This window comes from Palaemon carinicauda, chromosome 27 (assembly GCF_036898095.1).
Source record: "Palaemon carinicauda isolate YSFRI2023 chromosome 27, ASM3689809v2, whole genome shotgun sequence".
NCBI classification, from domain to species: domain Eukaryota; kingdom Metazoa; phylum Arthropoda; class Malacostraca; order Decapoda; family Palaemonidae; genus Palaemon; species Palaemon carinicauda.
In genome coordinates, this window is record NC_090751.1 from 86,747,348 (window position 1) to 86,759,034 (window position 11,687).

Consider the following 11,687-nt stretch of genomic DNA (forward strand, 5'->3'; position numbering starts at 1 on the left):
GACGAATATTTCTTAACACAACTATTGCTACATGATCCAATCAAGACATATCTGTAAACTGGATTAATTTTACAATAGAGAGAGAGAGAGAGAGAGAGAGAGAGAGAGAGAGAGAGAGAGAGAGAGAGAGAGAGAGAGAGAGAGAGAGAGAGAGAGAGAGAGAGAGAGAGAGAGAGAGAGAGAGAGAGAGAGAGAGAGAGAGAGATTATATGAAATGATGGACAAGATTTTTATTGATGGCCATATTATATAAAACCTTAAATTCAATATTGTCAAGTAAGATTTAGCCTACCTTGAGCAGTTCTTGACAGACCCCTATCCAAATTGTGTCTTTTTGCAAAACATCAACAAGTAAAGTTTAAGCTTCTCTAAATTCTGAATGGACTGGATAAGAGAGATTATGTACACCATTCAGTGCTGGAGGGCAGATGAGTAAATCATATGGCAGTTGTACTATGAAGGTATAATTAAAAGATTGGATTTAAAAATTCAGGCTACATAGTCCAGTGCTGGGGCCTGTGAGGCTATTCAGTACCCAAACGCAACTGGCTGAAAATCCAGTAGTTACAATATGAAGTAAAGGCTAAAAGAAGTTAGATAGGCAATGGAAAAAAGTAAGAGGGAACGGAGGTAAGGTAGAAGTGCAAGCAAAGGGCCAGAGGAATATTATAAAGAATCTTCAGCACTGGATACAGTACACATTAAGAGCTAAAAAGTGGCTGTAGCTAGAGGAGATCCAAAAGGACATTCCAAATATCCATCATTAATGCCTACAGTGAACTGTATTAGGATTAAAGACAATACTAAAAACGTTTTGATGTAAGGTATTCATTATATAACCACATTCAATTTCTTACAGGAAATGTGCAGATATTTCACGAGGGTCGATGGGCTAACATTTGTGATGACGAGTGGGACGAAAGAGAGGGAGAAATAGTCTGCAGGCAGTTAGGCTTCCCAGGACTGAAAGGGGTCACTTATAGTGGAAAATATGGACATGCAGAGGGTGAGTTTTTATGGCAACATCTTTAACAAAATGCTAATGGAGAAAAAGGCGATAAATGTTCAACTGGTTTGGATCAGTAGGTTCATTACAAAAATCAATTTATGTTGTCTAATTTGTTGTAAAAATTGTTTTCATGTCATTTGTCATATATTAAAAGCAGGATCTATATGACATTTGTAGGATTGGTCAGATATAATTTCCAAAATCTTTGATCATGTTCTTACAAACCTTTACCTTCTAGAAAAAGAAAGAAGGGTAAATGATTAGATGACACGGAGTTTGTTTTCCTGAGAGACAATGATGATATAATAACAATGTAAGTTGCTAAACCATTCACTGGAAGATATGTAGGAAAATTCTGAGGATCTAAAACTCATGATTTTCGAAGTATTGTACAATTAATTTAGAGCTCAGCAAGCCAACAGTTCTAGTAGTAATGAAAGTTGGTCTGTTAAATGATCTCACATATTGCATTGGGGGATTTTTATGTTTAATCTGAGGTCTACACAAAGCATTTTCAATGGTGAAAACAGAACTAATAGACAAGAGCAAATAACAACTTAACTACTTCATCTTAAAGTCAATCAATTTCCAACAGGTAACTACTGGCTTGATAACTTATTTTGCTACGGAACAGAAAAGAATCTCACAGAATGCAGGCATGATGGATGGGGTATCCATGACTGCGAGGCAACAGAGTCTGCTGGGGTGATTTGTAAATCTCACTTCACTTCTACCACAGTGGCACCAACGCTCCCTCCAAGAGACCAACCTATTTTCACAGATAAAATAAAAATAGCAGTACGTAAAAGTCTCAGGACAACCATAGTTACTTTCTTTGATTAGTACAGTCAACAGCTCATTGAAGAGACAATACCATACTTTATTCAATTACTTTCATATAAAGCAGAATAACTTTGCTGTACTATATGCATTTAGAGCTACAAAATCAATCTTTTATTCCTTTAATTTTTTCTTCTGTTATTTTTTCCTAAATGTAAGAATTACAGTACCAAAATAATTTGAGAAATGTATAGATATCAAACAATTTGTAGACAATGATTACAGAAAATTAAGAGCACCTAGATTTGATTAATAATTCCTTCTAGATTTTGAAAAGCATTCTAACTTCCCAGGAATTTTGAATTATACCTGGATTTTAAGAAGTTCATCATAAACTATCCAAGATAAGCTGTTACGTTCATTTTCCTTTCAGCATGCAATTGATGGGAAAATGAAAATAAGATTAAAAGGAGGAAGAACTGATACTGAAGGTCGTGTGGAGGTAAGACTGCCAGGGTCCACAAACTGGACGTTATTGTGTGGAGATGGATGGTCTTTATTGGAAGCCATGGTTGTTTGTCGGCATATAGGCCAAAAGTATGCACAAGGAGCATTATCTGCAGGTATAAATATACACGTCTAACTTATTTATAGCTTGATAAAGTATGAATGCACATACTGTAAGTATTTACTACAATTTTGGCAATGATGTGGATGTTTTCATGTTAAAGAAATAAAAATAAATCTTATTACAGTGCTCTATTTCTTAAGATCTGCTTCTCTCTAATTTCTTACTGAATGAGGCCTAATCGACACAATGTTTTTCAAAACAGGGTTCTTTGGAGGAAATAAGTCTGACATTTCAATCAGTGGAATAAAGTGTAATGGAAATGAACAGAAACTGGATCACTGCTTGCATGATGCTGTGGGTGATGTCTTCTGCCCTGATGAAGGGTCAGAGCCAAACATAGCAGGTGTAACTTGTGTAGAAAGTAAGTATTATTTTTGGGGTAAACTATCCTAATGTTTGTATTCATATAAAAAAAGAATCCAGTATAAAATCCACATTTATCGCTGATTGCAATGCATTTACGTACTCATCTTGGTGTTCCAGAAATGGCTGACTTAGTTCCTGATCATATAGAGCTGGCAAGGTCTGCTCATTTGGAAGATAAGCAATTATTCTTTTTACAGTGTGCAATGGAAGAAAACTGCCTGGCCCAATCAGCAGTTATAGCACAGGTAGCAACAGTTTTTTGTTTGGGAATAATTTCAACTTTGCAGAAACCTTAATACTGTAAATGCCTATCAGTTGGGAATTTGATTTCACATAAATTGTCAAAAAAAAAAAAAAAAAAAAAAAAAAAAAAAAAAAAAAAAAGCTCCACAGAATCAATATTGTCAAGAAATACATGTATAATCCTCAGTATAATTTCAGCTAAAAATTATGTAGGCTACAGTTACAGCAACGAAAAGCTAATTATCCAAACCAAAAGCAAAGCTTTAGTGTTTAGAGGGTGAGTTACATTAAAGATATAACCCCTCATTGTATGAGAAACTTTTATAGCAAATATGATGTCCTTGTTAAAACTCATAAAATACTACTGAACTCTTCTCCACACCTCACACAACAGGAAACTGGTTATGGGTGGCACTTAGAAACTAGACGACTCCTGAGGTTTACTGCTCGCATTGTCAATCAAGGTGATGAGGCCTTTAGGCCTTTCTTGCCTAAGGCACATTGGCAGTGGCATGCATGTCATATGTAAGTGTAATGAAATGGTTTTATATGGTTAAAAGGCTTTTCTGTAGTTTCCAAGATGATAAACATCCCTATATTTTATGGTATATTTTTATATGTAAGTATTGTGAATTCGGTTCCCAAGAATGAAATTTTTCCGCAGTTCACAGTCTATTTTCTTATGCATATAAGTGTGTTAAAATGGCTAACTAAATTTGGCAGACTTTATGATAAGCCATAGCTTATTTATTTACAGTATATATGATCATTCAACTTTTATATTTCCCTTGTGGTTTCAGAAGATGGGAGCACTAAAAGAATGTCTCTACAAGAAATTTCCCAATGTTACCCATTTCTTCAAAGCCCCCCCCCCCCCTGAAAAAGGGAAATTAATAAGATAAAAAGTATAAATTTTGCATTATTGTACTTTTATATATATATATATATATATATATATATATATATATATATATATATATATATATATATATATATATATATATATATATATATATATACACACACACACACATATATATATATATATATATATATATATATATATATATATATATATATATATATATATATATATATATATATATATATATATATATACTGATATACATACAGTAATTTAAACCAATAAAGGGGAAAAGGTTAAAAATCCTTGGTGTAAATGTTGTAGCAGCAGGTAAACTAACACGAAATATAATCACTATCCCTAATTCTTCCATAGTCCAGCTACAAAGATTTGAGATTAACCTATGATTAGCATAAGTAAAACATTTAAATTGGCCCTTGTTAAATCAAAGGCCACTTAATTCCAAGGATAATCTGGTAAGGCTACTAAAGAATGCCAAATTTACCAAATTGTCACCTTTTTCCTTTCCTCACTGGGTTATTTTCCCTGTGGGAGCTCTCGGGCTTAATGGCATTCCGCTTTTCCAACTAGGGTTATAGCTTAGCAAGTAATAATAATAATAACTGCTATAAGGTATGCTAGCAGGTCTAATTTCCTTCAAGTCTAAATCATTTGTAGCTGGCTAGACTATAGCACAGTAAAAAGAGCTAGTCATTATCCACTGAAATGAACAAAACTAAAAAATATATTTCTACATATTTTTCTATTAATTTTCATTGTTTAGTCAAAAAATCTGAAAGGAATTACATTAGACAAATTACAGTTGGCCAGTAATCACTAACCAACGGCATAACATAATTTAAGTAATCTAAATGATATTTAATTAGAATGAATTATTGACTAGTATGAGTTAGTTTAAATGACCCTCATCTAGTACAATACAGTACAGTACTGTCTTTAGTAAGTTTACAAGATTGAGAAAAAAAAAAACTACTTTACACAGAATTTTGTCATCTTGGCCTGCTAATTCATTGTCATAGATTGTATTAGAAATCTCTAAAGAAATAGCATTGTCTTTCTCCATTTTGATCATATTGTTAAAATATCATTCCCATTATATACTCTTTTAAATGTCCCCAACTTACACACACAGGCATTACCACAGTATGGAGGTCTTTGCTCACTACGATATCATAGATGAGAAAGGAAATCGTATAGCTGAGGGACACAAAGCTTCCTTTTGCTTGGAAGATAACAACTGTGCTCCAGGAGTACAACCGGTGTTCAAATGTGCCAATTATGGTGACCAGGGAATCAGTCCAGGATGTACTGACACATATGCATACAATATTGACTGCCAATGGATAGATATTACGGACATTAAACCTGGTACTTACACTTTTAAGGTAAGGATTTCTTTTACATCTTAGCATGTGGTGCAGTACAAACTAGTTAATCTTTAAATACTTTTAGATGTAAATTCTTGCATTTTCTGACGTTAAGCTTTGGCAAGCTTCTGGATTAGATGCACCGAATCTTTGCCTAACATTAAAAGCTCCATTTAATATTGTTAATTTTTTGGTCAATAAAATGTTCTTATAAAATTTTGTGAGGTACTGTACTATACTACAAACTTAATACACCTGTAACCACGAAAAGGGATTTTGACGAAGGAAAAATCTATTTCTGGGCGAGGAACCTATGTCGCTCCGTGAAATGCTCCTTAAAGCACCATTTCAAAGGTATAAATACTGCTAAATATACCAGAGAAAAATGTTGCATGGAATGCTAGGAATATACCCAGCTCCCTCACCCCTAAAGGGTGTCGGTATTAAAATTGGGGCGAGTGATACCACTACCAGAGGTCCCTTTCCAGTTTGACTTCCCCCTCCCTCAAAATCCCCCATTACTATGAGGTGTCGTTCACTACAGCTACTCCCCCCCCCCCCACCACCACCACTACCTATCCATCTCCCATCATCCCTTGTTAACACCCATGAACGTTCGTACGTGTTTTTCGTTGCTCTGTGTTATTTTGTATTTTTGTAGATGTCAGGGGTTTACATGCCTTGCAAAATATTATCTTAGATGACATTTTTTAAAATTACCCCCTTGCCAGACTAACAGATAATATCAAAACACTTCATAGTCGAACTTTGAAATGAAAATTTGGCTTGTTTTTCAGAGCATGATCTTCAAATTTATATCAATGTCCATCAATAGTTAAAAAAATATAAGTTATCCAATAATGATCTAAAGTTTTATAAAATTAATTTAATTATACCATCACAAAGACACACTGGTAAAGCTAAACGAATACATAGCTTAAAATACAATAATAATTAAAGAATCTTTGTGGCTTCAGGTCTATGAGTATGAGTGCAGCTTGAATGCATAAAATTATTTTCATCTTATAAAGACATTTGTTTAAGAAAAGCAAAGGTTAATTTAATAAATGTTGGCAGGCTAACTATTCTCTTATCCATAACATTCAGATTACCATTGCTTATATTGCACTTGAAGTAAAAGTTTGAAAAAAAAAATCAAACATGGCTGGAACTTTCATATAGCATGAATATAAACTTTTTAACCAAACTTAAGACTCCCAAGCAGTGTCTAAGAGTTAAAAATGCATAATGATAGTTAACCCTTTGAGAAATTGTGAACTGTCAAATTTCAGTTGATTTTCCCATAAATATCACGTTATAAACTTTTACTACTAATACTAATTAATGATATTTTCGTTTTTGTTATCTGTATCAACAATAATAAGAATGTGTTATACTTTTACCATAGCCAGTACAGTACCAATTTCATCTTAAAATTTGTACAACATAAACACATACTGTATAAGCCTAAATCTAGGAATTTACTGTAAAATGAATTCCAAATTTAGATTTTGTAGGGACTATTATTATGCAAATCCAGAGAATATCAATACCATTTTACATTATGCATGAGTCCTTTGTAAATAAAAGAACAGACTAAATAACCATTATCATTTAAATATGTATGTCACTACTATGATATTGTGCTAAGGTTGCTACTTTCTCATAGCTCTCTTAATCTGCACATCCTATTGATAATAACTTTAAGTATTAGAGATAAATCTAAATCATCCTGTCTCTTTACAGCTAGCTGTAAACCCCGAAATGAAGGTGCCCGAGATGTCTTTCGACAATAATGCCGCTGTGTGTGAGCTTATCTATAGTGAAACTAATGCATGGATTGGCAACTGTTCTTTGGCTCGACCTTAACATGTCAAAGCACCTTCAAAACAACTTGAGACTGCCTTAATCAAATCATGGTAGCACCTTATCTGATTGTGTGAAAATGCTTATACTGTACTGTGATGGTCTTTAAATAAGAAGTATGCGACAGATTGCTAAAAGGCTATGGTGATAAGTACTGTACTGCACCTCTCAATCAGTAGGCAATAATGTGAATGTCAATCGTCCTAGTCTAAGTGCTTCTTTCATTATCATTGGTGAGATTTGTATTAATTTTGCAGTATTATAAATAGTCTAAATCCAATTTCAAAATGCTATCCTTTAAAATGATTGCATATTAAACATACTCTTGGGAGAGGGTAATTACTGTAGATATGATTTTAAAGACTTATTCTCGTGTAAGACAATGGTTAAAATTTGAAGGCATGAGCCTTATTCTATCTCTCAGGGTATTTACCTATCCAGGCTGGAAGTGGTTGACTGACTCATAATTTAATCCTTACTAAATAACAATACTCAGGTCCAGGTAGATTGATGTACAATAGTTATGGTAATGAGATAAGAATTTAGGAATAATGATTACAGGTAACAGCAAAGGAAGGCTTTCTAAGAGAAAGCTAGATACTCTGCCAGCAAATCATTTTCTCTCCAATGACTATGAAAAGAGGTAATCTCATACTCAGCATTGAAATGCTACATAAAAATCTAAATTAATATTCTGCTAGCTCACTGTACAGTATTGTATATATGTATAGGCTATCAGTATACTTAAGAAATCTTTAGTTTCTCTACATAAAAATGTACATAGTTTAGAGTGGAGTTATTTCTTCCTTAATTTAAAAAATATTGACACCTCATTTTTTACAGACAAAAACCTTTTACAAAAGCTTTAATACTTGGATTTCAAAGACACAGTCAACACTTCATTCTTCACTAAAACAAGCAAAATGGTAGTTGAAATGTGCTAGGGATAATTAGTCGACTAATTTGCTGAAATTTGTATATCTGCAAATTAAATAAATGAACAGACTGGTAGTAATGAAAAGATACGCTGACTGAAAATTAAAGATTTCTATCTATGAAACAGTATTTTCTGTTTCTGTGAGTTCATGATAATCACAAACTTTCCTACTTTTTGGAAGTTGAATACGCACCAGAGGAAGCAAATAATACCTATATTGTTCAGTTGCTAAATTTTCTGACTGAAGGTTACCTGAAAATTGGTATTAAGTACTTGCAACTTCATTCAGACACATAACCTGTGAGTTAAATCTATGATATGTTATTATCATTTAAGTACCTGTATATAATGCCACAAAAATTATACTCACTATGAGTGTGGAGCATCAGGGTTTGTTGCAGATAAGCTGTGTTGACATGGCTGTGTTTAAGGTTAGGTAGAGCTCAGGTGAAGATGACGGCAACGGTTGGTGAATCATCCGTCTACTCACTAATACTGGTCCTATAAAAATCTACAGTATTCATTTGAGGGTATCTATCAGTCATGTTCTTCAAATAAAACAGTAAATTTTGAATATCATCTCCAGTAACCTGTACTAATACTTCAAAAATAATTACTGTATATGTTTATCAATATGAGATTTAGATGTAATACTGTACTGGTGATCATCTACATTAGTAAATATTATGCACAAATATTTTTAAATTGGAAAAATTTTGGATGATATCTGGAGAGTGCAGGGAGATGATTTAAATCCATCATCAACTAAAGTGAAAGTTTTTTAAAGAAAATTATGATTGACAAAGCTCTAAATAGCAAATTATAAAATATTCTGCATATTCAATCTGTAAATTTTTAATATGCAGTAAAAAGCATAAATACCAATACAGTAATATTTGAAAAAGAAAGAATTTATCTTGATTAAATTTTAAAGGAAAATTCTTTACTTCTGGTAACTTTAATGTGAAGCAATCTGACCACATTTCTGCACAGGTACTGTATATGATTTAAGCATACTAAAATAAATTTACAGAGAGCAATATATGAATAATACCTACGTAATAAGAAAAATTCTTCATGTTTTTCACTACAAAATTTTTTTTTTTTTAAATAGGATGTAGCCTACAGTATATAGAGGAAGTTCTAGTCTCTTGCAGATTGAATTTTGTGATAGCATAGGTATGACAAAATAAGATACTTTTCTTGGTTAAGATAAATATTCCAGAAGAGTTTGGCTTGTAGTTTTACTCTTTTTGGGTACAAGTGCATTACTCTTCCCATTAAAATGTCCTAGCATTCCTTAGTAAAGTAATTTAGAGTTAAAAATATTTATCTGGCATATCGGTTTTTCTCTAAAGAAAGATCTGGCTAAAGGTAATGTCACTTAAGTTGGCAGACCATTCCACTCCTTCAGACATGATAATAACATAGAAGTCAGTTGGAGCATAAATGTCTCTTAAAGCTCCCAGAGAAATCCTTCGAATTCAAAGAATAACAAATACTATACCAGTTCGTTAGAGCATGTTACTTTAGAGGGTGCTTCTCGGAGATTAAGAATATTATCTTCAGGGGAAAAATGGAAGAGTGGAAGTCCCTTTAACATTACAAATAAGAGATTGTTCAATTTAACATGTAAAAATTCCTAGTTGAGTGCTTGCTGTCTAAAAAATTTTATGGCAGCTGTTATTAAAATTTCTCCCTTCCAGCAACTCAAATCACTAATTAGATTCAGTGTGAAAATTATACAGCAGATACTTCTAATAAATTTCAAAGGTTAAATCTCAAGAAAAAAAAATTCATATACATGTTTTCTATTGTGGAAATAATTTCAATAATGAGGATATTTGGTGCATCTCGGGGATGAATATCGTATTTGTGAAATTAGTTCCTTTTTGACATTTACCACACCCACAATTTCTCTAAGATGAACGAGGTAGACGGGACAAGAATTTCAAGGCATTAATTAGAAATTATGCTTTTGAAGGCTACTGAACACAAGATAGCAGTGGTTCAAGAAACCTTTGAATTCTGCTTCAAAACCAATGCACTTAACAGTGATAATTCAGGTAAACAAGGAATCTCAAAACAAGCAAAATCAGCAGCAATTTTTTCCCTTTACAATGTTACTTTCTAATAGCTCTATTGGTCCTTAATGTCTCACAAGCCTGTTGGTATCTAAGCCATGGGATCATATTTTCAGACATATAAAAACATATTCAGGACAGCAGCCACTTAAAAAAGAGGTAATATTGTTAAGGCCACATATTATCAAATTTCTTCATGTAAGACTCTCCATATATGAGTCAAGCGTTTGAAGAGATGGATCATGGCATAGGAGTGAGCAGAGCTTCTGTGAATTTGCAAGCTTAATTTCAAGAAAGTTAAAAGATGACCTTAGGCTGTTTGCTTAATATTCTTTAGGAAGAAATGACCTTGATATCATAAGCAAAGCTTAGCTTTATGTTCAGGTTAGGTTATACAATACAGTGCACAACAGTTTCCAAGAGAAGGTGAACACTTCTCCAGCATGCAATGGAAGAGTTATTTTCCTCCATGGCTAACCAACAATCCTTCGGCGAGGTAATAATTTCTACTGTTAGGCAAACAAAACATTATATTGGCACTATTTACCACTAGCCTTTTCTGAAACTTTGCTTGAAGAAAAAGATAAGGAATAATTAACAAGAGAGGAGATAATCACACTAATAAAGTCAACAATAGAATAAAAACGTTTAGTTATCTACTGTACAAGTAAAAGACCAGTGAAGCCAGCCTATGGAATAGCAGGAAAAAATCTCAAGGAGCTTCAGAACATTTGGTTAGAAGTCGTGAAATACTAGTGGACCCTAGAATTCTACTTCACATATGGTTTAGTGGTCAAAGGTTCACAAAGGAATATCTAAACACATTGCAAACAATACTGTTACAGTAATACGTTGGTGTTCTCTAGTCCTCGACTTCCATTCATGTCACAGGGACCAAAAGTTAAAAACTAAAAATGCACACTTGATTAAATAAAAATGAGACTGTTATTAGTAGAGCACAGGTCAGATAATACAGGAAATACTCAAGTACTGCAATAACACGATACAAGTCATCATTATACAGTAGCAACCATTAAATCAAGGTTGAAATTAGATAAATAATTCAACCTAGATCTTTTCATTTCTATGGAGATGATTTTAAAGGGTTCAAAGGTTGCTAAGGTCTTACTCATTATCAATCACCACTTTGCTTGTTTTAGGTATAAAATATTTGGTAAACATTGTAGGCAGCTTTCTGAGACATAAACAAAAGCTTATGGTGTAGGCAGATTTTTTTTTTAAACATACAGTAATTCTAATGTTAATTTTTAATGATTTCAGCTGGCAATTAACCCTGAACTTAAAGTACCAGAGATGTCCTTTGACAACAATGCAGCAGTGTGTGAGTTTATCTTTAATTCACAGAGTGTCTGGCTTGGGAATTGTAGTCTGACTAGACCTTAATTGGTGTGGACTCAAAATAATTCTCCAACATCAGAACACATACACAAGAATACCACCATAAGTTCATCTAACATTAAATGCTTCAAGATAAAATGAGTGAACATTAGCTCATAG

The 11,687-nt window shown here is 33.1% G+C and overlaps 1 protein-coding gene across 1 annotated transcript; it reads left to right on the forward strand.

Annotated features, from left to right (window-relative positions):
• The first annotated feature begins 604 nt into the window (after nt 1–604).
• On the forward strand, nt 605–7,934 carry LOC137621015 (lysyl oxidase homolog 2-like). The gene is made up of 9 exons (XM_068351455.1): nt 605–614; nt 860–1,006; nt 1,605–1,807; nt 2,223–2,412; nt 2,623–2,781; nt 2,904–3,031; nt 3,424–3,554; nt 5,048–5,300; nt 7,029–7,934. Exons 1-9 carry the CDS (start codon nt 605–607, stop codon nt 7,149–7,151), a joined length of 1,344 nt encoding a protein of 447 aa, XP_068207556.1. The 3' UTR covers nt 7,152–7,934.
• The last annotated feature ends 3,753 nt before the right edge of the window (nt 7,935–11,687 follow it).